We start from the raw sequence: 23,925 nt of genomic DNA on the forward strand, positions 1-23,925 counted from the left end.
TATAAAATCTGGATTATTCATGAAGCATAGGACCTTGAAAATAGCTATATGAGCTAGTTTCTAGTCTGACCACCTGTGTGTGAGAGTGAAGTGAAGCAGAGATGAGACAACCTTAGTGTTTAATCACTATTTTTTATTGTTAATTTTAATGCAGTCCAGTTATTTGAAACAAATATGTTATAGTCAAACCAAGCAACTATACAGCAGTGGCAGATTAGTCTTTCTTTCCCTCTGGGTTTAAAGGCTATTTTCCTATGTGGAAAGGCCAATGAACTATAGAGATAGGTTGGAGCCATTGTATTTCCATGGTATTGCTCTTCCAGTTTTTGTTTTGTTTTGTTTTTACCTAGAGCAAATTCTTGGGCAACATCTTTCTTGCTAAAAACAAGTCAGAGCCCTCATTTGGATTTCTTAATCCTGAACTGGTCCATCTCTGCTGTTTAAGAAATAATGCTCTCACTCACTGGCTAGGGAGAAACAAACACCTGGTGCCACTTTTTAATGACGCTGTAGGTTACTGATGAAAGATGCACCCGAGAATAAGGGCTTGATGGTTTTGATAAACTGGGAAACTTCCTACATTACATCTTTGCTTTTAGGATCTTCTTTCTGCTACCATCCAATGTGGGGCACACCAAAAATTATGGTTTACATTGATGTAAGAGAAGCTTTGGCTCCAGAATTGGTAGTATAATTTTTTGCTTTTTAAAGATGCAGGCTTAGTTTGGCATAAATAATGAATAGTGAACTCTCAAAAAGACACCTTAACTAAACCCTAGGCTCCATAAATACTTTATATTATGCTTCTAAATTTAGTCCCACACATTATTTATTCAACTCAGGATTTCCTAGCAATGTAGCCCACATACCCTACATTCTTTGGAAGGAACCCAATAACAATAGAATAGAGTCAAATGAAAAAGATAGAAACAAATACATTCACTTTTAGAAAGACGCTTTATAATAAGTTGCTTGTCTGTTATAGTTTCTTATTTTTTAAATTACTACTTGAGTTAATTTCACTTCTATTTATTATTCATCATTAGAATTAACACCTGTGCTCTTGGACATATTTATAGAGTGGAGTGCTGCTACTGAAACTGTGGGAACTTGAGTTGGTGCTTCCATCTCCACAGTTATCACCTTCTGTCTGATAATAATAATGGCCATCTTGTCTATTATCCTCCTTAAACATTAACACTAAATTGGGTGTGTTGGCTGTAGGTTGTCCAAAGCCACAACTCAAGGAGCTTTCTACTTGTCTTTGTCCATGAATACTCTCGTATCTCTCAGACTCACTACTTCTTTCTTCTTCATTGTACCCTGGCCGTTCCTGGCTATTTCTTCTTGATTGATTTGGAGTTGAGCCTATTTTGGGTTTACTGTCCTCATCATGAGTACCAATTAAAATTAACCCACATCTTCCTTCTAATTCATGTTGCTCATAGCTAGGACACCAACTGGATCCAGAACCACATTGTTTAGGGCAAGATGAATGACACGAGCCATAACCATATTGTTCGGTGTCAGAACACTGACCAGATCCCAGACCATATTGTCTGGAGATAGATGAGTGAGATGAGCCAAACCCAGATTGTTCGGAGTCAGAACACTGACCAGATCCCAAACCATATTGTCCAGAGCTAGATGAGTGAGATGAGCCAAACCCAGATTGTTCAGTGCCAGAATACTGACCAAATCCAAAGCCACATTGTTCAGAGCTGTATGAGCCAGACCCATATTGTCCAGTGCCAGAATACTGACCAGATTCAAACCCAGATTGTTCAGAGCTAGAACACAGACCTGAGCCAGATCCATGTTGACTATGGTGAGAGGCAGATCTGTGTTGGCCACAGCTAGAAGGCTGACTCCATCCACACCCAGATTGGCTATAAGGCTGACCTGATCCAGACCTGTGTTGGCCATAGCTGGAAGACTGACCTGAGCCATACCCATGTTGACCACAGCTGGAAGACTGGCCTGAGCCAGAACCATGTTAACCACAGCTAGAAGACTGACCTGAGCCAGAGCCATGTTGACTATGGTGAGAGGCAGATTTGTGTTGGCCACAGCTAGAAGACTGACCTGAGCCAGAGCCATGTTGACTATGGTGAGAGGCAGATTTGTGTTGGCCACAGCTAGAAGACTGACCTGAGCCAGAGCCATGTTGACTATGGTGAGAGGCAGATTTGTGTTGGCCACAGCTAGAAGACTGACCTGAGCCAGAGCCATGTTGACTATGGTGAGAGGCAGATTTGTGTTGGCCACAGCTAGAAGACTGACCTGAGCCAGAGCCATGTTGACTATGGTGAGAGGCAGATTTGTGTTGGCCACAGCTAGAAGACTGACCTGAGCCAGAGCCATGTTGACTATGGTGAGAGGCAGATTTGTGTTGGCCACAGCTAGAAGACTGACCTGAGCCAGAGCCATGTTGACTATGGTGAGAGGCAGATTTGTGTTGGCCACAGCTAGAAGACTGACCTGAGCCAGAGCCATGTTGACTATGGTGAGAGGCAGATTTGTGTTGGCCACAGCTAGAAGACTGACCTGAGCCAGAGCCATGTTGACTATGGTGAGAGGCAGATTTGTGTTGGCCACAGCTAGAAGACTGACCTGAGCCAGAGCCATGTTGACTATGGTGAGAGGCAGATTTGTGTTGGCCACAGCTAGAAGACTGACCTGAGCCAGAGCCATGTTGACTATGGTGAGAGGCAGATTTGTGTTGGCCACAGCTAGAAGACTGACCTGAGCCAGAGCCATGTTGACTATGGTGAGAGGCAGATTTGTGTTGGCCACAGCTAGAAGACTGACCTGAGCCAGAGCCATGTTGACTATGGTGAGAGGCAGATTTGTGTTGGCCACAGCTAGAAGACTGACCTGAGCCAGAGCCATGTTGACTATGGTGAGAGGCAGATTTGTGTTGGCCACAGCTAGAAGACTGACCTGAGCCAGAGCCATGTTGACTATGGTGAGAGGCAGATTTGTGTTGGCCACAGCTAGAAGACTGACCTGAGCCAGAGCCATGTTGACTATGGTGAGAGGCAGATTTGTGTTGGCCACAGCTAGAAGACTGACCTGAGCCAGAGCCATGTTGACTATGGTGAGAGGCAGATTTGTGTTGGCCACAGCTAGAAGACTGACCTGAGCCAGAGCCATGTTGACTATGGTGAGAGGCAGATTTGTGTTGGCCACAGCTAGAAGACTGACCTGAGCCAGAGCCATGTTGACTATGGTGAGAGGCAGATTTGTGTTGGCCACAGCTAGAAGACTGACCTGAGCCAGAGCCATGTTGACTATGGTGAGAGGCAGATTTGTGTTGGCCACAGCTAGAAGACTGACCTGAGCCAGAGCCATGTTGACTATGGTGAGAGGCAGATTTGTGTTGGCCACAGCTAGAAGACTGACCTGAGCCAGAGCCATGTTGACTATGGTGAGAGGCAGATTTGTGTTGGCCACAGCTAGAAGACTGACCTGAGCCAGAGCCATGTTGACTATGGTGAGAGGCAGATTTGTGTTGGCCACAGCTAGAAGACTGACCTGAGCCAGAGCCATGTTGACTATGGTGAGAGGCAGATTTGTGTTGGCCACAGCTAGAAGACTGACCTGAGCCAGAGCCATGTTGACTATGGTGAGAGGCAGATTTGTGTTGGCCACAGCTAGAAGACTGACCTGAGCCAGAGCCATGTTGACTATGGTGAGAGGCAGATTTGTGTTGGCCACAGCTAGAAGACTGACCTGAGCCAGAGCCATGTTGACTATGGTGAGAGGCAGATTTGTGTTGGCCACAGCTAGAAGACTGACCTGAGCCATACCCATGTTGACCATAGCTAGAGGACTGACCTGAGCCAGACCCATGTTTACGATAGCTAGAAGACTGACATGAGTTAGATCCATGGTGTCCAAAGTTTGATGACTGTCCTGAAGTAGAACCATGTTGTCCATAACTAGAGGATTGACCTGATCCAAATCCATGTTGCCCAAAGCCAGAAGATTGACCTGAGCTACGTCTGTGTTGTCCACAGCCAGAGGATGGACCTGATCCAGACCTATATTGGCTATGGCTAGAAGACTGACTTGAGCCAGACCTGTGTCGGCCATAGCCAGAGGATTGACCTGATCCAGACCTATGTCGGCTATGGCTAGAAGACTGACCTGAGCCAGACCTCTGTCGGCCATAGCCAGAGGTTTGACCTGATTCAGACCCATGTTGTTCATAGCTGGAAGCCTGGCCTAATCCTGATCCATGTTGGCCATAGCTAGAAGACTGACCTGAGCCTGACCCATGTCGGCTGTGGCTAGAAGACTGACTTGATCCAGACCCATGTTGACCATAGCTGGAAGACTGGCCTGAGCTAGTTCCATGGTGTCCAAAGTTTGATGACTGCCTTGAAGTAGAACTATGTTGTCCATAACTAGAGGATTGACCTAAACCAGACCCATGTTGCCCAAAGCCAGAAGACTGACCAAACCCAGGTCCATGTTGTCCACAGCTTGATGACTCACCTAAACTGGATTCTGAACTAGGCTCATGGTACCTCTGACTAGAAGATTGATTAGAGCCAGATCCATATTTTCCATAATTAGAGGATTGTCCTGATCCAGAGCCATGCTTTTGTCTTTCACGGCTCCCTGACTGACCACTTGAGTGGGATCCATGTCTTCTTTGACTAGAGGACTGACCTGAGCCAGACTCATGACCATAACCAGTGGGCTCATTTGAATTTGACCAGTGGTCTTGTCCTCCACAACTCCCTGAGCTGAATCCATGATGTTGATTGGATTTCTTCTCCTGTAGTCTATTTCCTAAAGATTCATTTGAGTGAGACCTATGTTGGTCAGAACTGAAAGACCGATCCTCTGAGTGGGAACCATGCCCTTGTTCTCCACAACCGCCTGACTGATTTGCTGAGTGTGATCTTTTTCTATAGTTATTTGACTGAGTATAACCATCTTCTTCACTCCTAGACCTTTCTTGCTGATGAGAGCCATACTTATTTTTCTTATTATCCTTGAAGTGGCCCGAGCTTGACTCTCTCCATCTTTCCCCAGAGCTTTGCCTGTGTCCCAAATTAGACGAACCTCCTTGATGCCCAATTCTTCTGGAGCTGGATTGAGGCCTGTGTTTAATGCGTCCTCTGGAGCCCCTGGAATAGGAATCATTCTCTCCTGCACTCCAACTTGAATGGCTGGAAGACGATTCTAGCCCGTTGTCCTTCTCTTCTGTTTCACTATGTTCCTCTTGGTGCTGGTGACTGTGATCTTTTTGCTTTGACCCTGAAGCTTGGCAGTAATCTTTGCCGATGATTTTATTACAGGCCTGAGCCAGCTGGAATATCATCAGAAGATACTCAGTAAAATCCACTTTCTTGTTATGGTCTCGATCCAGACTTTGCATGATGATATTTACAGTGTCTGGATCATCTGGATTCTGTATAGGAACAAGATACAAAGGGCAGCTCTGTCAATATGGACCACACACCCAGCTAACCAATTGAAGAAAGGCTGTAGAAATATGAATGCTTAGCTTACATAGGTTAAACCACATAGTCCTTTAGGCTGGACTGTGCTATCTTGAGCACGAGAGAAGGAAATATACAATGAATAATGCAGTGAGAAATAGATAGAAGAATATGCAACAGGAAGATTATTTTTTTGTAAGGAATGGGTCAAATATAAATGATTAGCTAATTTATAAATAATAATTTTGGATACCTATATTATATATGAATTTTCTTTATTTGTCCAGCTTAATTCATTAACTCATTAATTCATTTACTCATTTAACAGATTTATTTTGCACCTACTATCTGCCTCTCATTCAGTTAGGTGCAATGAACAAGTTTGGTTCTTGACAAAATGGAACTTAAAGTCTAGTGGGCCAGACACACAAACTTAAAAATCAGTTTATTGTGATGTTTCTATGAGAATACACCAGAGGGGAGCCATTAGGGGTTCAAGGAAGTTTAATGAGGGGAAATGATGTCTTTTGAAGGATTGGTTGGACCCAGGTAGAGGGAACAATATGAACAAAGATCTGGAGGTAAGAGAAGACATGGCTCATATAGAAAGAACGGAAAGAATTGCTAAATTTAGAGTCTCAGCAGTCAAGAGACGTGACTAGAGAGGTAAATATGGAGCAAATCATGCCTTTGAAGTTATGTTAAGTAACTTTGGACTTTATTTTAAGAACTGGTAGCTATTGAAGGATTTTGAAATGAGTGTGAAATGATTAGATTTGTATCTAATGCTGAGATTGGAAGTAAGAAATGGCTTGAACCAGCAATAGTGATGGGGAGAAATGGGCTGATTGAGAGACTATTGATGAATTTGATGGAAGTTGGAGGATGGAGCATGCTGAGAGAGGAAATTAAAATGGCACCAGTTTTCTGCTTTGGGCACACAGGAGAAGGAGAGTTTAGTTTTGTATCTGACACACTGAATTTGAGACATTGATAGGAATCCAAATGAAAATATTTAGTATGTAGCTGGATTCAGTGAGTTGGAGATCAAGAACAACATCTAAGCTCCCAGATATTTATTTCCAGAACTGACATTTTAAGGTGGTGGTCACCCTCTTTCATGATTTAGGAGTAAGATGCTAATTTCTTGAACTCAAAGGCTTTATAGTGTCAGCATCTCAGAAATGGGCTGTGGTCAGGATATTTTGGGCAGAAGAAAGACAAAGAAAGGGAAGAAGATACATTTTACCTACTTTTCAGTTTTTCCGAGGACCATCTCAGTTGTTGTTCCAGAAGAATTACTCACTTAGGACATTTAATCTATGAATTTTTGTCTTTTTTTTTTTTTTAAAAAAAAATTGGATCACTTTTCTTGTTCATGTTATAGAAACCATTATGGGGTCAACTTTTGACTTTGTTTTAAGCCTTTACCAAACCCTGTTCTCTATTACTAAGTAGGGAGAGTCCTCTAGAAATTTGACCTATGTGACAAAAGGTAGAAAGGGAGAAGAAGGGAATTGCAGTGTTTTAGTCCTGATATGGAGTTCTTACCTTCATAATTTGACGGAATTCATTTTCCAAAAATACTTTCATTTCTGCCTTGTTCAACATGGCACACTCCTCATCCTTGGTGGCATATTGGTAGAAAACATCGATGACGGTGACAATGCCTTGTAGGAGTTTAGGCATCTTTTTGGAGATTTAATTAACCTAAAAGGGAAGGAAAGGAGAGACCCACCTCTTATTGTTCCTTTTTCTTGCTTAAATACATAAGTAGTCTCAATTATTTGTAAAAATTATTCAGAATTAATGAGGGATGATTAATTCTGTTATGATCAAGAGCCAATCCAGAGTTAAATGACTTGTTTAAGTCAAATAGCAAGAAAGTGATGAAATTAGGAACAGAAACTATATCTCATATTTCCATTCCTGAATGAATATAGGAGTGGTGACTTCCTTTTTTGGTCTCTTTGCCTCTACCAGGGATAATTTTATGAACTTTGTTCTGGAGCTGTAGAAGTCCTGGGTGTGCCAATCCATCCATTTCCTCAGTTCCTTTCTAGTTCTCAACCATCACACTAGGGAAGGACAAGTCTATTATCTACATGGCATGCCTGACTCCAACTAAGGAGTATCAGGGTCTAAACTAGACCCTCCAGACTTCTAGGCCAGAGAAAGTAAATAAAGTGAGCAAAGACAACAACAGGCCTAGGTGATATGGAGCTGGGGCAGCTGCTATCAGGCTCAGCTTCTGTTTTCATTCTCCAAGAGAGGCTGACCCCAGGCTTTACTGATTAGACAACAGATAGAAAAAGCTCAGTAAGTAAAGGAGGCAATCTGCCTACTGGATAATTTGAGCCCAAAATGGTTAAGGAAATGACCCCAAAGAAAGCTGATACTATCAGTCTCCAGTTATTTCTTCATCTTTTTTTCTTGATAAAGTTAAACTTATACCAAAGTTCTCCAAAGTATATTCAAAGGAAGCCTGGTACCCAGGGCCTCTTTGCCTTAGAGCACATCCCAGATTCTCATAACTTATAGCTCTAAATACTGCTTACTTACCTAGTTCACCAGAGGAACAAGTAGGATAGAGGCTGAAGCAGCTTACAGGGTGCTGCTAGTTGCGGATAGTGGCCTTTTTATAGAGGGAGTAATGGTCCATCTTAGGGAGGAGCTGCTCCCTCTGAGATGTCCTAATTTACTCTCAAATAAGCCCAGCTCCACCTCCATCTCCACCTCCTAGTGTTTATCTTCTTACTTCCTTACTTGTTCACCTGAGATTGCATTAGCAGTTCCCAAATCTGGGCGAGTACCAGCTCCACCTGTCAGTCTCTGGACACTGAAGAAAGACCTTTTGCATATTCAATGAAGTAACTAGCATAATGCATTGATAACAAATTATGTGGACTTTAACTGAAGTTGAGTGGAATGTCTGCAGGGACATCAGGGAACAAATGTCAAAGAGTCATGGAATCTGATTTTTAAAAGGAAGCTTAAAGATCATGTGATCAAAATTTTTTTTTTTAAAGCTAAATTTTCTTATGTAGGATTCCAGCCAAGGTGTACCCATGGTATTATTACCTCTTGAAATAGATAATGGCGGCAGAGGCCCTCTTGTTTCTTTACCCAACTCTGTTTACCAGACTTTAGTGGCCTTTTGTCAATGTAGCTTTCTTTTCAGCCACTATATAACCTTAAGAAGAGATGCATGCTCTTTAGCATAGTATTCAAGGTTCCTCATGATCTGGGCTGTGGCTTCTCTCTAGCCCCATCTTCTCTCTCCCTCTTCCTCTTAATGCTCTACCAGTGATCAACTACTTAAATTTCCTGAAAATAACATACTATTTCATGTTTTTTCTTGGAATATCTTTTCTCATTATGTGCCTAGTGAACTCCTATTCATTCTAAAAAACCCACATTAGACACCCTGTAAAAACTCTGTCTTGAATTACTCGAGAGTTATAATTGTGTACCTTATTCATAAGTCTATTGTAGTATCAATCAAACTATATTATAATCTTCTAAAATAGTCTTACTATGAAATTAATGTTTAATACAAAAATTGGAAAATATAGATGAACAAAGAAAAGAAAGTGAAAATACCTATAATCCTATTACCCAGAAATAGGTACTCTTAATTATTTGGTTTATATCCTGAAATACACACACACACACACACACACATGTCTATTTGCCTAGATCATTTCTGGACTATGAGCTTGAGAATAGGGAATGGGCATCATTATTTCTTATGTCATTTGGAGACTAAGCAAATTGCTTGGCAATAAAGGTCCCCAATAAATGTTCGTCAAATTGAATTGAATTGAAAGAGGAGTGAGGACCATGACTACAGTGATCTTCATTGATCAACTTATACTTTTTCACAGGACTAGGGTCTGCCCTCTCTCTTGCTATTGTTACTTCAGAGGACATTATTTCACCTGAATATAGACTGAATCAGCATTGGAATCCACGAGTGCCTTTCTGCTTATCTCTGAGGTCCTTGCTCTGCACTCCATCATTGTGAGCATGTAACACAAATTTCACTAAAGCCGAGTGAAATTACATAGACTTAAACTTTTGCAACACAACCATCAGAATTTTGGGAGGAGTGGTAGCAATTATTGGCAAATGATAAATCACATGATTCAAAATTCAACCATTATTATGCTATATGTTTTCTTCTAAGAACCACCCAGAGGGCTGCAGAGTCAGTACCCATACAGTGCCCTGTTTCCTCTGGACACCTGATTTGGGTCAGGTCATCATACTTCATCAGAGGAAAGAGCTTTTCAAAGGTGTGACTGAGACTGTGGGAGTGCAAGGGAGGTGGAATTTGCTAAGTGAAGACTAATTCCCTGCAGGAGCCGGCTATTGCCAAAGAGGAAGGACAAGGTGAGGGTGAGGTGAAGACTACTCCAGGCGGACATGCTCTTGGGATGAGTGTTCTCCTGAATTAGGGGCCAGCAAACTTTTTCTGTAAAGGACTAGAGAGTAAGTATTATAGGCTTTGCGGGCCAAATGGACCTAGTTACAACTATTGAACTCTGTTCTTGTAGCGTGAAAGCAGCCATAGGTGATATGTAAATGAATGAGCATGGCTGTGTTTCAATAAAACTTACTTATCGACACTGACCTTTAAATTTCATATAACTTCACATAATTTTTTTCAACCACTGTAGAAAACATTTATAGCTTGTGGGCCTCCAAAAATTGGCGATGAGCTAGGTATGGCTTGTGAGCTGTAGTTTGCCACCCCTGGCCTCTTCTGTATTTGCTTGTCAGGAAGACTTGCCAGGAAAGGAGAATCTGAGGGAAGAGAAGTGCTGGGAAGTGTGGGATATCAGAATCAATAATTCTTGTGTGAGAGAAAAGGTGCATGTCTGAGAATGTTGGCGTGTCTGAGGTGGTAGGTAAAGGAAACAGAACAAGGGGCCTTTGGGTGCTCATAAGAGTGAGGTAAATTTTGACTTGCTGTGAGTAAGAAATTTTTAACATCTGCGTTGGCTGAAAATGCAATGAGCTCTTTGCAGAGTAATTGAGTTTATTATCTGGAATATTGTAGAAACTTTCATTTCTCATGTAAGCAGTTTTAATCCTTTCAGTGTTTTGTTTTCTGAATATTCTCCAATGTCACCAAAGTTTTGTTGAGCTTTATTTCTTGGTTTGTGTCACAAAAACAAGAAGCATGTTTAATGTACTTTTGGCCTCTCCTCTCCCTTTTGAGAATTACTAGTGTAAGAGTTGGAGTCGATAACCACAAAGGTCCTTTCCAAAACTGAGAATCATGATTTTACCAGAACATGTGTCCCACAGTCATAGGGTGGACGTGAAGACCCCTTTCATAAGTTTGGTTAGTGGTTTTTCCCTTGGAGATGACAGGGTTCAGGAGAAGAGATTTCTTATGGTATGTGTTACATTCTAGGTTTTTCAGTGCCACCATGTGTTGGCAGAAGAAAGGAAGTTGCATTCTCCATTATGCCAAACACAGTGCTCTGTGGGCTTAAGTATATCATTTTATTAATTCTCACAACAGCCATATGTTGTAGGTATTATTCCCTCCATTTTTCAGATGAGAAAACTGAGGCCTAGAGAAATTATGAAACTTGTTTCAAGTCACTTAGCAGTTAAGTGGAGAAGACAATGTTCAAACTCAGATCTGCTTCTGTCTAGGAATAGCCAGGGAGTAGAGATTATTCATGCAAAAGGCAAGAGGGTTGGGGGACAGTTTTTGAGGAATGGAGTGTTTGACCTGAAGAGAAAACCAACCAACTAACCAACCAACCAATCAACCAACCAAAATTAGTAAAGATAAACTGTGAAGTTCCCTTCCACAGCTGTTTTCACTTGTGCTTGTCTAAAAGGCAGGGTAGTGTTCCTATAGTGCCATCTGGTGGCCTATAGGGATATTGTACAGAAAGTCTTTTCTCCTTGACCTTTCTCTTTTCCCTCACTCCCCCCATGCAATTTCTTACAGTTCCATGAATGAGGAGAATATGCAAAAAAAAATAGGGACATAACAAGCAAAGAATGTTGGTTGTCATGATTTTTGGGTGAGTGGAGTCAAAAGAAGTTAGCTATAAAATAAAACTAGTCAGCAAGCATTACCTTCCTTATCCTTCTCACCAGGTACAAGGGTCATTTTTTCTTTTATTTCAAAAAAAAAATAAAAAATGGATCTGATGTAATTTTATATCTTAGCATTGGGGGAGGGAGTTGCGGCAGGCATGATGATACATCTTTCAGCTCCAGACCCAAGCCCTGGAATATACTCTGCTTGGGTACTGGTCTTCCTATTCAGTTGTTTCTCTTTGTATTCTTAGTATTCTTTCTTTTCTCCTCCAAGACCTCAAAAATGCCCAGATGCTAGGAATCCATAACTTATTCTTACTTGTATACTCTTACTTACTTTGTTGACAGCTTTCTCTTTCCACCTCCTTAACTTGCTGCTTGATGCTCTTATTACCATGGCCCTTCATGGCTTGTATTCCTTGGTTCCTACTTTATTGAGGCTTTCTGCATGCAGGACTTAAAGTGGGAAGATTGAGGAGATTGGTTGGAAATATTCCCCAGGGACCATAAAATATTATAGAGGTAGTACAAAAGACCTGCTTGCATGGGAGATATCAGAGAGGACTTCAGAGCCACACAACTTAGTCTGTCCAAGATTCTGCAGCGAGGCCAAGTTCAGCAGGGTGTGGCTGCTGGGGAGGGTTGGGCTAATGGATCTCCCATGATGGGGAGGTGCTAGTCAGGCTTGAGGGAAGGTTGGAGGAGTGTTGCCCACCCCAGAGACACACAACTTAGTCCATCCCAGATTCTTCCCAGAACTTGGCAGGGAGGAGGGGGCAGGCACCAGGAGTCAGGAGGCTGAGATTGCTGGGAGCCTTGGGAGTGGGCCTAGCAGATGTCCTGTGACGGGGAGATTCACAGGAAAGTGGGGTCAATATCCCCTCCCCCAAAGTCACACCACTCAGTCACAGACACCTCCTGAGTCTGGCCAGACCTTTACATCCCAGCCCAGGCAGCTAACTCTTCAGCAGGGCATGACTCCATAGGGTGGGGCAACAGGGAGTTCAAAGGGTGGGGCTATTACATTTCCCTAGGTCAAGGGTGGGCAACCCCTGGCACGCATACCAAACATGGCATGCCAGTAACTTTTGCTGGCACGAGAAACCCTCTCTTATAATCTTCCATTTACAATTGTGAATCTTTGTTCTCAGTGATGAATTTTGTTAAGTCTCGTAATAGGAGTAGCCTGACGGATGAAAGTAGTAGCTCCTGCATATCTCTGAAGGTCACAAAATATAAACCTGATGTAAAATCTCTGTCATCAGTGATGCAGCAGCAAAAGTCCCACTGATAATATCAAATGGAGTCATAAACTTTTCTGGCGGACTATCAGTGTGCATGTATACATTAAAAAATAAATGTATTTTTCATCATCATAAACTGTGTTTTTGTCACTCGAATGAATTTTATTATTTCTTCAAGGTTCTTCACATAGGTACACCTTAAGAGATATCAAGTAGGCGTAACATGTTCTCAAAAAATTAGGGTTGGCACGCAGAAGAATTTTGAGTCAGAGATTTTGCTGGTTTTGGCACGCACTCACAAAAAGGTTGCCCACCCCCGCCCTAGGTTAATTCCATAGAAAATGAGTGCTCCACCCAAGTAAGATGGTTTCTGTCGTGTGGTAGAGGAACTCAACACAGGGGTCCTGCTGGCTGTCCCTTCAGTGCTCTCCCCAGAGTCACAAACCCCAGTCTCTACTCACATGACCTTAGTCTGCTCTGCCCTCCCTCCACTGGAGCACAGGGTGAATGGCTGCAAATGAGATTTTGTGTTTTGGCTCTTTAGGAGGGTACCTGTGTCTCTAGCAGACTCCTATCTCTCCCTGGCAGACAGAATCCCTGCTGATTTTCACAGCCAGATGTTATGTGGGTACCTTTTTGTATATTGATTTTGTATATGCAACTTTACTGTGTTTGTTTATTGTTTCTAATAGTTTTTTTTGGTGGATTTTTTAGGGTTTTCTATATATAGAATCATTTCATCTGCAAATAATGACAGTTTTACTTCTCCATTTGGGTGCTTTTTATTTCTTTTTCTTGCTTAATTGCTCTGGTTAGGACTTCTAGTACTGTGTTGAATAATAGTGGCAAAAATGAGCATCCTTGTTCCTAATCTTAGAAGAAAAGCTTTCAGTTTTTTACCATTGAGTATAATATTAGCTAGGGTTTGTCATATATGGCCTTTATTATGTTGGTACTTTCCTTCTATGCCTATTTTATTGAGTGTTTTTTTAAAGTCATAAATGGATGTTGTATCTTGTCATTATGCTAATTGAAATAAGCCAGTCACAAGAAGAGAAATATTTTATGATTTCATTTATATGAAATATCCAAAGTAGTCAAATTAGTAGAATCAGAAAGTAGAGTGGTGGTTGCTAGGGGGTAGGGAAAGGGGAAATAAGGAATTTTTGTTTAATGGATATAAAGATTCAGTTGGGCAAGATGAAAAAAATTTGGAGATTAGTTGTGCCACACTGTGAATATACTTACCTCTACTGAACTGTGCATGAAAATAATTGATTAACATGTGAGGGAGTGTATGGTAATTTTGTTCTTGAGTGGACAGGGATATGAAAGAAAACAATTTCAGTTGTTTGTTTATGAGTTCTTTACAAAACATTGAGAGTTTTGCCTAGAGGTGTATTCATCTGGCTATCTCTGTTGTAAGGTCAGTCAGTGTCTTTCCATCAGTACTTCCTACCTTGGGTAGCCAGGTCTGCACTGTCTCTCTCATTCTAACTTTTATCTTCAGCCTGTCAGTTAGGCCTGACTCCTCTAGAGAAAGAAGGGTCTCAGGCGGTAGCTGAAGTAGCTGGTTGTGAGTCTGTAGGCAAGGTGACAAATAGTGACTCATAAGAGAGGCGGTGTCTCCATATCTGTGTCAGTGACAACTCAATGAGATCGGCGGGTTTGGCACCTTGTATGGGAATTTAGGAACAGAACTTTAAGCGGGGAAGCAGGGGACCAGTGGGTGGATCAGATCCCCATTGAGTGGCTTGTCGAGCACAAACATAGACATGATATTGTTTGAGGCTAATGAGAAAAATGAAGTTGTTGCTTTTTATTTACTCCCTTATCCACATTGGGGATCATTTAAACTTTGACAGTTAATTTCACTTTAGCTTGATTTATTTAAGCAATAGTGAAAAAAAGACAGCTTTTGTAAGTGTGCTTATAAAACCACTAAGCAGAGAGTTAAAAGACTTGAGCTATTTTGGTGCAGACTATTTGTGTGATGGACTCATCTGCTAAATGTGAACAATGGTCTAGCTAGTCTCTGAATCCCTGCTGGTCTCCTATTACAAAGAAGGAACCTAGGTAACAATTCACACAGAGGGATTTTCCTTCTAATGAAAGAATTTTGTTCACATAGCTCCTATTTTTTCCTTTATCGCTTTATCCACTGGACTAACTCATGAAATACATGAGTTTTCTTTCCAGGAAGGAGAACGTTTTCTTTATTGATTTCCCTTTGTCAAGATATTTTAGCACAATTTTTCTGCTCTCATTAGTCTTCATTAGAAAACATTTCCTAGTGTCTTGGAAGCAGGTCTTATGGACAGTAGTTTGTGCTTCCCGATCTTGGTTTGGCTTGGATAATAGCCATCTGGGTTGATGTTTTGATAATAATTATGATTCTATTAGCAATTGAGATAAACCTTTTTCCATCCTGTAGGTGACAATGTGGAACAATGATTATGTTACAGAAAAACATAGGATTTGATTAAATACTTTCTTCTTTAGACTCCTTAATATTTTTGCATGCTGTGTAACTAGGGTTTGGTCATACAGGTTGCTAGTGATGAAGAAAAGATGTAATTCAGGCCATTGGGAAGAAAGTCTTTCGGGGTTTATGAGAAATAAGCATAGAAGACACAAATTATGGTATATGATCAATTGTTTATTTTCAGTTTTTATGCAATTTACTTTTATGAATTCTATATGCTGAAAGGTGATTTTAATGAATACAGAATAATACACAGTTCCAATAGATGCATAATAGAGGCACATGTACTGAGCCATGATAGTAGTATAGCAGCTATGGACTCTGGAACTATGTTTCTATAATTTTGACTCCACTTTTTATTTTTGGCAAAGATTACAGTATGAAATCGAACAGGTTCTAAATTTTAATCCCTCAAAAAATGGTTACATAAACCCGTCTACCAAAATACTCATACATTTCATAATTTATCTGTCCATAACATTGCTTTCTTCCATTCACCATTTTATAGTCATAAAGATAAAACCTTCCCAGAGAATGAGAAGAAACCATCACCAAGGTAGAGAAATAGGATAATATGTTAAAAAGATAATAGAAGATAACCTCTGTGAAAGTATAAAGAAACATTCTTGATTCAAATTTGTGTTGTTCCTTCTCATACTCTTTGAATTAATTATATTTCTATTGTCTCTCACTCATAATAATAGTGTTGTTGAGACTGACAAAATCCCAGCTGCTTTAAACTATCACTCGACTGACCATATTTCACAGGGTTTATATAACTGTCTGATGTATTGGACCTTGAAAAGTCTTCTCCCTATAGAGGTGTGGCTCTAAATCCCACATGACTGGATTTAGGTCTTCCAGCCTTGGTATCACTGGCCTGAATAATATTCAGTCCATGGTGTCTACTGTAACCAGAATGAGATGAAATATCTCCATGTACATTCCTAGAGTATCTGGAGCTATCTGCTGCCTGTTCAAGGTGGTGTCCCTGTCTATGTGTACTGCTGGTTCCTGACTGACCATGAGAAGATACGGACTGCCTGTGGGTGGATATTTGCCCTTCAGGAGACCCCGAGTGCCTAGGGCTGTCTCCTGATTGTCCATGGGCAGATGCATGCTGAAGGGTTGAACTGGACCCACTCCCAACACCGGTCAAGGAGGAGGGTCTACTTGAATTTTCGCTGTCGCTGGCCTGACTGCTGCTAGACCCCCGATGTCTGGTTGTCCTGGATCCTGAAGACGATGCTCCGTGTCCAGTGCCCGAGTGTCGGGGGCTGTCAGGTGAGTGCTCATGCGGGGATTGTTGTCTTCCTCTTGAGCTCGATCCTGACTGCCCATGGGATGAGGCGTGGTGTCCTCGAGAGGATGTCTCTGCATGATGTGAGCCTGATTGTCTAGAGGTGTCTGCAGACCGTCCATGACTAGATCCCTGTCTTCTTCTGGCACCAGAGCCTGAGTGTCCCTGGGTGTGCTCAGAGTGCCCATGCTGGGCCTGCTGCCCTCGATGGGTACCAGAGTGTCCAGAACCGTGTCCTGCCTGGTCATGGGTAGACCCATGGTGGTGTGCGGAACTGGATCCAGCCCTGTCGTGGGTTGAGCCAGATTGTCTACCTGCATGTTCAGACTGTCCTTCGCTGTCGCTGGCCTGACTGCTGCTGGACCCCCGATGTCTGGTTGTCCTGGATCCTGAAGACGATGCTCCGTGTCCAGTGCCCGAGTGTCGGGGGCTGTCAGGTGAGTGCTCATGCGGGGATTGTTGTCTTCCTCTTGAGCTCGATCCTGACTGCCCATGGGATGAGGCGTGGTGTCCTCGAGAGGATGTCTCTGCATGATGTGAGCCTGATTGTCTAGAGGTGTCTGCAGACCGTCCATGACTAGATCCCTGTCTTCTTCTGGCACCAGAGCCTGAGTGTCCCTGGGTGTGCTCAGAGTGCCCATGCTGGGCCTGCTGCCCTCGATGGGTACCAGAGTGTCCAGAACCGTGTCCTGCCTGGTCATGGGTAGACCCATGGTGGTGTGCGGAACTGGATCCAGCCCTGTCGTGGGTTGAGCCAGATTGTCTACCTGCATGTTCAGACTGTCCTTCGCTGTCGCTGGCCTGACTGCTGCTGGACCCCCGATGTCTGGTTGTCCTGGATCCTGAAGACGATGCTCCGTGTCCAGTGCCCGAGTGTCGGGGGCTGTCAGGTGAGTGCTCATGCGGGGATTGTTGTCTTCCTCTTGAGCTCGATCCTGACTGCCCATGGGATGAGGCGTGGTGTCCTCGAGAGGATGTCTCTGCATGATGTGAGCCTGATTGTCTAGAGGTGTCTGCAGACCGTCCATGACTAGATCCCTGTCTTCTTCTGGCACCAGAGCCTGAGTGTCCCTGGGTGTGCTCAGAGTGCCCATGCTGGGCCTGCTGCCCTCGATGGGTACCAGAGTGTCCAGAACCGTGTCCTGCCTGGTCATGGGTAGACCCATGGTGGTGTGCGGAACTGGATCCAGCCCTGTCGTGGGTTGAGCCAGATTGTCTACCTGCATGTTCAGACTGTCCTTCGCTGTCGCTGGCCTGACTGCTGCTGGACCCCCGATGTCTGGTTGTCCTGGATCCTGAAGACGATGCTCCGTGTCCAGTGCCCGAGTGTCGGGGGCTGTCAGGTGAGTGCTCATGCGGGGATTGTTGTCTTCCTCTTGAGCTCGATCCTGACTGCCCATGGGATGAGGCGTGGTGTCCTCGAGAGGATGTCTCTGCATGATGTGAGCCTGATTGTCTAGAGGTGTCTGCAGACCGTCCATGACTAGATCCCTGTCTTCTTCTGGCACCAGAGCCTGAGTGTCCCTGGGTGTGCTCAGAGTGCCCATGCTGGGCCTGCTGCCCTCGATGGGTACCAGAGTGTCCAGAACCGTGTCCTGCCTGGTCATGGGTAGACCCATGGTGGTGTGCGGAACTGGATCCAGCCCTGTCGTGGGTTGAGCCAGATTGTCTACCTGCATGTTCAGACTGTCCTTCGCTGTCGCTGGCCTGACTGCTGCTGGACCCCCGATGTCTGGTTGTCCTGGATCCTGAAGACGATGCTCCGTGTCCAGTGCCCGAGTGTCGGGGGCTGTCAGGTGAGTGCTCATGCGGGGATTGTTGTCTTCCTCTTGAGCTCGATCCTGACTGCCCATGGGATGAGGCGTGGTGTCCTCGAGAGGATGTCTCTGCATGATGTGAGCCTGATTGTCTAGAGGTGTCTGCAGACCGTCCATGACTAGATCCCTGTCTTCTTCTGGCACCAGAGCCTGAGTGTCCCTGGGTGTGCTCAGAGTGCCCATGCTGGGCCTGCTGCCCTCGATGGGTACCAGAGTGTCCAGAACCGTGTCCTGCCTGGTCATGGGTAGACCCATGGTGGTGTGCGGAACTGGATCCAGCCCTGTCGTGGGTTGAGCCAGATTGTCTACCTGCATGTTCAGACTGTCCTTCGCTGTCGCTGGCCTGACTGCTGCTGGACCCCCGATGTCTGGTTGTCCTGGATCCTGAAGACGATGCTCCGTGTCCAGTGCCCGAGTGTCGGGGGCTGTCAGGTGAGTGCTCATGCGGGGATTGTTGTCTTCCTCTTGAGCTCGATCCTGACTGCCCATGGGATGAGGCGTGGTGTCCTCGAGAGGATGTCTCTGCATGATGTGAGCCTGATTGTCTAGAGGTGTCTGCAGACCGTCCATGACTAGATCCCTGTCTTCTTCTGGCACCAGAGCCTGAGTGTCCCTGGGTGTGCTCAGAGTGCCCATGCTGGGCCTGCTGCCCTCGATGGGTACCAGAGTGTCCAGAACCGTGTCCTGCCTGGTCATGGGTAGACCCATGGTGGTGTGCGGAACTGGATCCAGCCCTGTCGTGGGTTGAGCCAGATTGTCTACCTGCATGTTCAGACTGTCCTTCGCTGTCGCTGGCCTGACTGCTGCTGGACCCCCGATGTCTGGTTGTCCTGGATCCTGAAGACGATGCTCCGTGTCCAGTGCCCGAGTGTCGGGGGCTGTCAGGTGAGTGCTCATGCGGGGATTGTTGTCTTCCTCTTGAGCTCGATCCTGACTGCCCATGGGATGAGGCGTGGTGTCCTCGAGAGGATGTCTCTGCATGATGTGAGCCTGATTGTCTAGAGGTGTCTGCAGACCGTCCATGACTAGATCCCTGTCTTCTTCTGGCACCAGAGCCTGAGTGTCCCTGGGTGTGCTCAGAGTGCCCATGCTGGGCCTGCTGCCCTCGATGGGTACCAGAGTGTCCAGAACCGTGTCCTGCCTGGTCATGGGTAGACCCATGGTGGTGTGCGGAACTGGATCCAGCCCTGTCGTGGGTTGAGCCAGATTGTCTACCTGCATGTTCAGACTGTCCTTCGCTGTCGCTGGCCTGACTGCTGCTGGACCCCCGATGTCTGGTTGTCCTGGATCCTGAAGACGATGCTCCGTGTCCAGTGCCCGAGTGTCGGGGGCTGTCAGGTGAGTGCTCATGCGGGGATTGTTGTCTTCCTCTTGAGCTCGATCCTGACTGCCCATGGGATGAGGCGTGGTGTCCTCGAGAGGATGTCTCTGCATGATGTGAGCCTGATTGTCTAGAGGTGTCTGCAGACCGTCCATGACTAGATCCCTGTCTTCTTCTGGCACCAGAGCCTGAGTGTCCCTGGGTGTGCTCAGAGTGCCCATGCTGGGCCTGCTGCCCTCGATGGGTACCAGAGTGTCCAGAACCGTGTCCTGCCTGGTCATGGGTAGACCCATGGTGGTGTGCGGAACTGGATCCAGCCCTGTCGTGGGTTGAGCCAGATTGTCTACCTGCATGTTCAGACTGTCCTTCGCTGTCGCTGGCCTGACTGCTGCTGGACCCCCGATGTCTGGTTGTCCTGGATCCTGAAGACGATGCTCCGTGTCCAGTGCCCGAGTGTCGGGGGCTGTCAGGTGAGTGCTCATGCGGGGATTGTTGTCTTCCTCTTGAGCTCGATCCTGACTGCCCATGGGATGAGGCGTGGTGTCCTCGAGAGGATGTCTCTGCATGATGTGAGCCTGATTGTCTAGAGGTGTCTGCAGACCGTCCATGACTAGATCCCTGTCTTCTTCTGGCACCAGAGCCTGAGTGTCCCTGGGTGTGCTCAGAGTGCCCATGCTGGGCCTGCTGCCCTCGATGGGTACCAGAGTGTCCAGAACCGTGTCCTGCCTGGTCATGGGTAGACCCATGGTGGTGTGCGGAACTGGATCCAGCCCTGTCGTGGGTTGAGCCAGATTGTCTACCTGCATGTTCAGACTGTCCTTCGCTGTCGCTGGCCTGACTGCTGCTGGACCCCCGATGTCTGGTTGTCCTGGATCCTGAAGACGATGCTCCGTGTCCAGTGCCCGAGTGTCGGGGGCTGTCAGGTGAGTGCTCATGCGGGGATTGTTGTCTTCCTCTTGAGCTCGATCCTGACTGCCCATGGGATGAGGCGTGGTGTCCTCGAGAGGATGTCTCTGCATGATGTGAGCCTGATTGTCTAGAGGTGTCTGCAGACCGTCCATGACTAGATCCCTGTCTTCTTCTGGCACCAGAGCCTGAGTGTCCCTGGGTGTGCTCAGAGTGCCCATGCTGGGCCTGCTGCCCTCGATGGGTACCAGAGTGTCCAGAACCGTGTCCTGCCTGGTCATGGGTAGACCCATGGTGGTGTGCGGAACTGGATCCAGCCCTGTCGTGGGTTGAGCCAGATTGTCTACCTGCATGTTCAGACTGTCCTTCGCTGTCGCTGGCCTGACTGCTGCTGGACCCCCGATGTCTGGTTGTCCTGGATCCTGAAGACGATGCTCCGTGTCCAGTGCCCGAGTGTCGGGGGCTGTCAGGTGAGTGCTCATGCGGGGATTGTTGTCTTCCTCTTGAGCTCGATCCTGACTGCCCATGGGATGAGGCGTGGTGTCCTCGAGAGGATGTCTCTGCATGATGTGAGCCTGATTGTCTAGAGGTGTCTGCAGACCGTCCATGACTAGATCCCTGTCTTCTTCTGGCACCAGAGCCTGAGTGTCCCTGGGTGTGCTCAGAGTGCCCATGCTGGGCCTGCTGCCCTCGATGGGTACCAGAGTGTCCAGAACCGTGTCCTGCCTGGTCATGGGTAGACCCATGGTGGTGTGCGGAACTGGATCCAGCCCTGTCGTGGGTTGAGCCAGATTGTCTACCTGCATGTTCAGACTGTCCTTCGCTGTCGCTGGCCTGACTGCTGCTGGACCCCCGATGTCTGGTTGTCCTGGATCCTGAAGACGATGCTCCGTGTCCAGTGCCCGAGTGTCGGGGGCTGTCAGGTGAGTGCTCATGCGGGGATTGTTGTCTTCCTCTTGAGCTCGATCCTGACTGCCCATGGGATGAGGCGTGGTGTCCTCGAGAGGATGTCTCTGCATGATGTGAGCCTGATTGTCTAGAGGTGTCTGCAGACCGTCCATGACTAGATCCCTGTCTTCTTCTGGCACCAGAGCCTGAGTGTCCCTGGGTGTGCTCAGAGTGCCCATGCTGGGCCTGCTGCCCTCGATGGGTACCAGAGTGTCCAGAACCGTGTCCTGCCTGGTCATGGGTAGACCCATGGTGGTGTGCGGAACTGGATCCAGCCCTGTCGTGGGTTGAGCCAGATTGTCTACCTGCATGTTCAGACTGTCCTTCGCTGTCGCTGGCCTGACTGCTGCTGGACCCCCGATGTCTGGTTGTCCTGGATCCTGAAGACGATGCTCCGTGTCCAGTGCCCGAGTGTCGGGGGCTGTCAGGTGAGTGCTCATGCGGGGATTGTTGTCTTCCTCTTGAGCTCGATCCTGACTGCCCATGGGATGAGGCGTGGTGTCCTCGAGAGGATGTCTCTGCATGATGTGAGCCTGATTGTCTAGAGGTGTCTGCAGACCGTCCATGACTAGATCCCTGTCTTCTTCTGGCACCAGAGCCTGAGTGTCCCTGGGTGTGCTCAGAGTGCCCATGCTGGGCCTGCTGCCCTCGATGGGTACCAGAGTGTCCAGAACCGTGTCCTGCCTGGTCATGGGTAGACCCATGGTGGTGTGCGGAACTGGATCCAGCCCTGTCGTGGGTTGAGCCAGATTGTCTACCTGCATGTTCAGACTGTCCTTCGCTGTCGCTGGCCTGACTGCTGCTGGACCCCCGATGTCTGGTTGTCCTGGATCCTGAAGACGATGCTCCGTGTCCAGTGCCCGAGTGTCGGGGGCTGTCAGGTGAGTGCTCATGCGGGGATTGTTGTCTTCCTCTTGAGCTCGATCCTGACTGCCCATGGGATGAGGCGTGGTGTCCTCGAGAGGATGTCTCTGCATGATGTGAGCCTGATTGTCTAGAGGTGTCTGCAGACCGTCCATGACTAGATCCCTGTCTTCTTCTGGCACCAGAGCCTGAGTGTCCCTGGGTGTGCTCAGAGTGCCCATGCTGGGCCTGCTGCCCTCGATGGGTACCAGAGTGTCCAGAACCGTGTCCTGCCTGGTCATGGGTAGACCCATGGTGGTGTGCGGAACTGGATCCAGCCCTGTCGTGGGTTGAGCCAGATTGTCTACCTGCATGTTCAGACTGTCCTTCGCTGTCGCTGGCCTGACTGCTGCTGGACCCCCGATGTCTGGTTGTCCTGGATCCTGAAGACGATGCTCCGTGTCCAGTGCCCGAGTGTCGGGGGCTGTCAGGTGAGTGCTCATGCGGGGATTGTTGTCTTCCTCTTGAGCTCGATCCTGACTGCCCATGGGATGAGGCGTGGTGTCCTCGAGAGGATGTCTCTGCATGATGTGAGCCTGATTGTCTAGAGGTGTCTGCAGACCGTCCATGACTAGATCCCTGTCTTCTTCTGGCACCAGAGCCTGAGTGTCCCTGGGTGTGCTCAGAGTGCCCATGCTGGGCCTGCTGCCCTCGATGGGTACCAGAGTGTCCAGAACCGTGTCCTGCCTGGTCATGGGTAGACCCATGGTGGTGTGCGGAACTGGATCCAGCCCTGTCGTGGGTTGAGCCAGATTGTCTACCTGCATGTTCAGACTGTCCTTCGCTGTCGCTGGCCTGACTGCTGCTGGACCCCCGATGTCTGGTTGTCCTGGATCCTGAAGACGATGCTCCGTGTCCAGTGCCCGAGTGTCGGGGGCTGTCAGGTGAGTGCTCATGCGGGGATTGTTGTCTTCCTCTTGAGCTCGATCCTGACTGCCCATGGGATGAGGCGTGGTGTCCTCGAGAGGATGTCTCTGCATGATGTGAGCCTGATTGTCTAGAGATGTCTGCAGACCGTCCATGTGTAGATCCCTGTCTTTTATTCACACTTTTGTCTGAATTTCCATGGATAGACTCAGGTGGCCCTTGATGGGCTGTCTGCCCTTGATGGGACCCAGAATATCCAGAGCTATCTCTTGACTGGCCACGGTCAGATCTATGATTGTTTCCTGAACCAGACTCTGATTGTGACCCTGAATCTTTTGAGTGTTCCTCGCTGTCACTGTTCTGATTATTGCTGGTCCCTAGGTATCTGACTATTTTGGCATTAGAGATGTAATGTTCATACTGATTTTGTGACTTTTTGTTCTTCTGAGATGTATATCTCTCCATTCTTAAACTTTCCTCTGTTGAATTTAACTCTAAATTTTCAGTATTTTTGTTTTTTCCCAATTGATTGTCCTTTTTCCTGTATATATTATCTTCACGTGCATATGAGTCACTATGTCTTGTTTTTTTCAATTTTGCACA

General features: G+C 46.4%; 3 protein-coding genes across 3 annotated transcripts; 1 reads left to right on the forward strand and 2 right to left on the reverse strand.

The window, feature by feature from the left end:
* Positions 1 to 1,321: 1,321 nt before the first annotated feature.
* LOC106723789 lies at positions 1,322 to 2,109 on the reverse strand. The gene is made up of 3 exons (XM_014528648.1): positions 2,075 to 2,109; positions 1,953 to 2,044; positions 1,322 to 1,913 (listed from the first exon to the last, which is right to left on the reverse strand). The coding sequence occupies exons 1-3, from the start codon at positions 2,098 to 2,100 to the stop codon at positions 1,429 to 1,431; spliced, it is 603 nt and encodes a 200-aa protein (XP_014384134.1). The 5' UTR covers positions 2,101 to 2,109; the 3' UTR covers positions 1,322 to 1,428.
* A 29-nt stretch (positions 2,110 to 2,138) lies between these two features.
* LOC102250985 (hornerin) lies at positions 2,139 to 8,059 on the reverse strand. Its single transcript, XM_014528619.1, has 7 exons — positions 8,022 to 8,059; positions 7,011 to 7,169; positions 4,231 to 5,428; positions 3,791 to 3,957; positions 3,670 to 3,760; positions 2,284 to 3,557; positions 2,139 to 2,171 (listed from the first exon to the last, which is right to left on the reverse strand). The coding sequence occupies exons 2-7, from the start codon at positions 7,146 to 7,148 to the stop codon at positions 2,139 to 2,141; spliced, it is 2,901 nt and encodes a 966-aa protein (XP_014384105.1). The 5' UTR covers positions 7,149 to 7,169; positions 8,022 to 8,059.
* An 8,367-nt stretch (positions 8,060 to 16,426) lies between these two features.
* On the forward strand, positions 16,427 to 23,487 carry LOC102251275. Its single transcript, XM_014528644.1, has 16 exons — positions 16,427 to 16,544; positions 16,887 to 16,997; positions 17,340 to 17,450; positions 17,793 to 17,903; positions 18,246 to 18,356; positions 18,699 to 18,809; positions 19,152 to 19,262; positions 19,605 to 19,715; positions 20,058 to 20,168; positions 20,511 to 20,621; positions 20,964 to 21,074; positions 21,417 to 21,527; positions 21,870 to 21,980; positions 22,323 to 22,433; positions 22,776 to 22,886; positions 23,229 to 23,487. The coding sequence occupies exons 1-16, from the start codon at positions 16,506 to 16,508 to the stop codon at positions 23,454 to 23,456; spliced, it is 1,821 nt and encodes a 606-aa protein (XP_014384130.1). The 5' UTR covers positions 16,427 to 16,505; the 3' UTR covers positions 23,457 to 23,487.
* Positions 23,488 to 23,925: the final 438 nt, after the last annotated feature.

The sequence above is a fragment of the Myotis brandtii genome, unplaced genomic scaffold (assembly GCF_000412655.1).
Source record: "Myotis brandtii unplaced genomic scaffold, ASM41265v1 scaffold643, whole genome shotgun sequence".
Lineage (NCBI taxonomy): Eukaryota > Metazoa > Chordata > Mammalia > Chiroptera > Vespertilionidae > Myotis > Myotis brandtii.

Excerpts from the sequence above, each read along its gene's own strand:
- LOC102251275 (XM_014528644.1), top strand. The coding sequence starts at position 16,506 with ATGCTCCGTGTCCAGTGCCCGAGTGTCGGGGGCTGTCAG. Across the intron at positions 21,981-22,322 it reads CGAGTGTCGGGGGCTGTCAG|ACTGTCCTTCGCTGTCGCTG; the intron begins GTGAGTGCTCAT and ends CTGCATGTTCAG. Across the intron at positions 22,434-22,775 it reads CGAGTGTCGGGGGCTGTCAG|ACTGTCCTTCGCTGTCGCTG; the intron begins GTGAGTGCTCAT and ends CTGCATGTTCAG.
- LOC102250985 (XM_014528619.1), bottom strand. The coding sequence starts at position 7,148 with ATGCCTAAACTCCTACAAGGCATTGTCACCGTCATCGATGTTTTCTAC. Across the intron at positions 5,429-7,010 it reads AATTCCGTCAAATTATGAAG|AATCCAGATGATCCAGACAC; the intron begins GTAAGAACTCCA and ends GTTCCTATACAG. Across the intron at positions 3,761-3,790 it reads ATGGCTCAGGTCAGTCTTCT|CATAGTCAACATGGCTCTGG; the intron begins AGCTGTGGCCAA and ends TCTGCCTCTCAC.
- LOC106723789 (XM_014528648.1), bottom strand. The coding sequence starts at position 2,100 with ATGGCTCTGGCTCAGGTCAGTCTTCT. Across the intron at positions 2,045-2,074 it reads CTGGCTCAGGTCAGTCTTCT|CATAGTCAACATGGCTCTGG; the intron begins AGCTGTGGCCAA and ends TCTGCCTCTCAC. Across the intron at positions 1,914-1,952 it reads TCCAGCTGTGGTCAACATGG|GTCTGGATCAGGTCAGCCTT; the intron begins GTATGGCTCAGG and ends TGGCCAACACAG.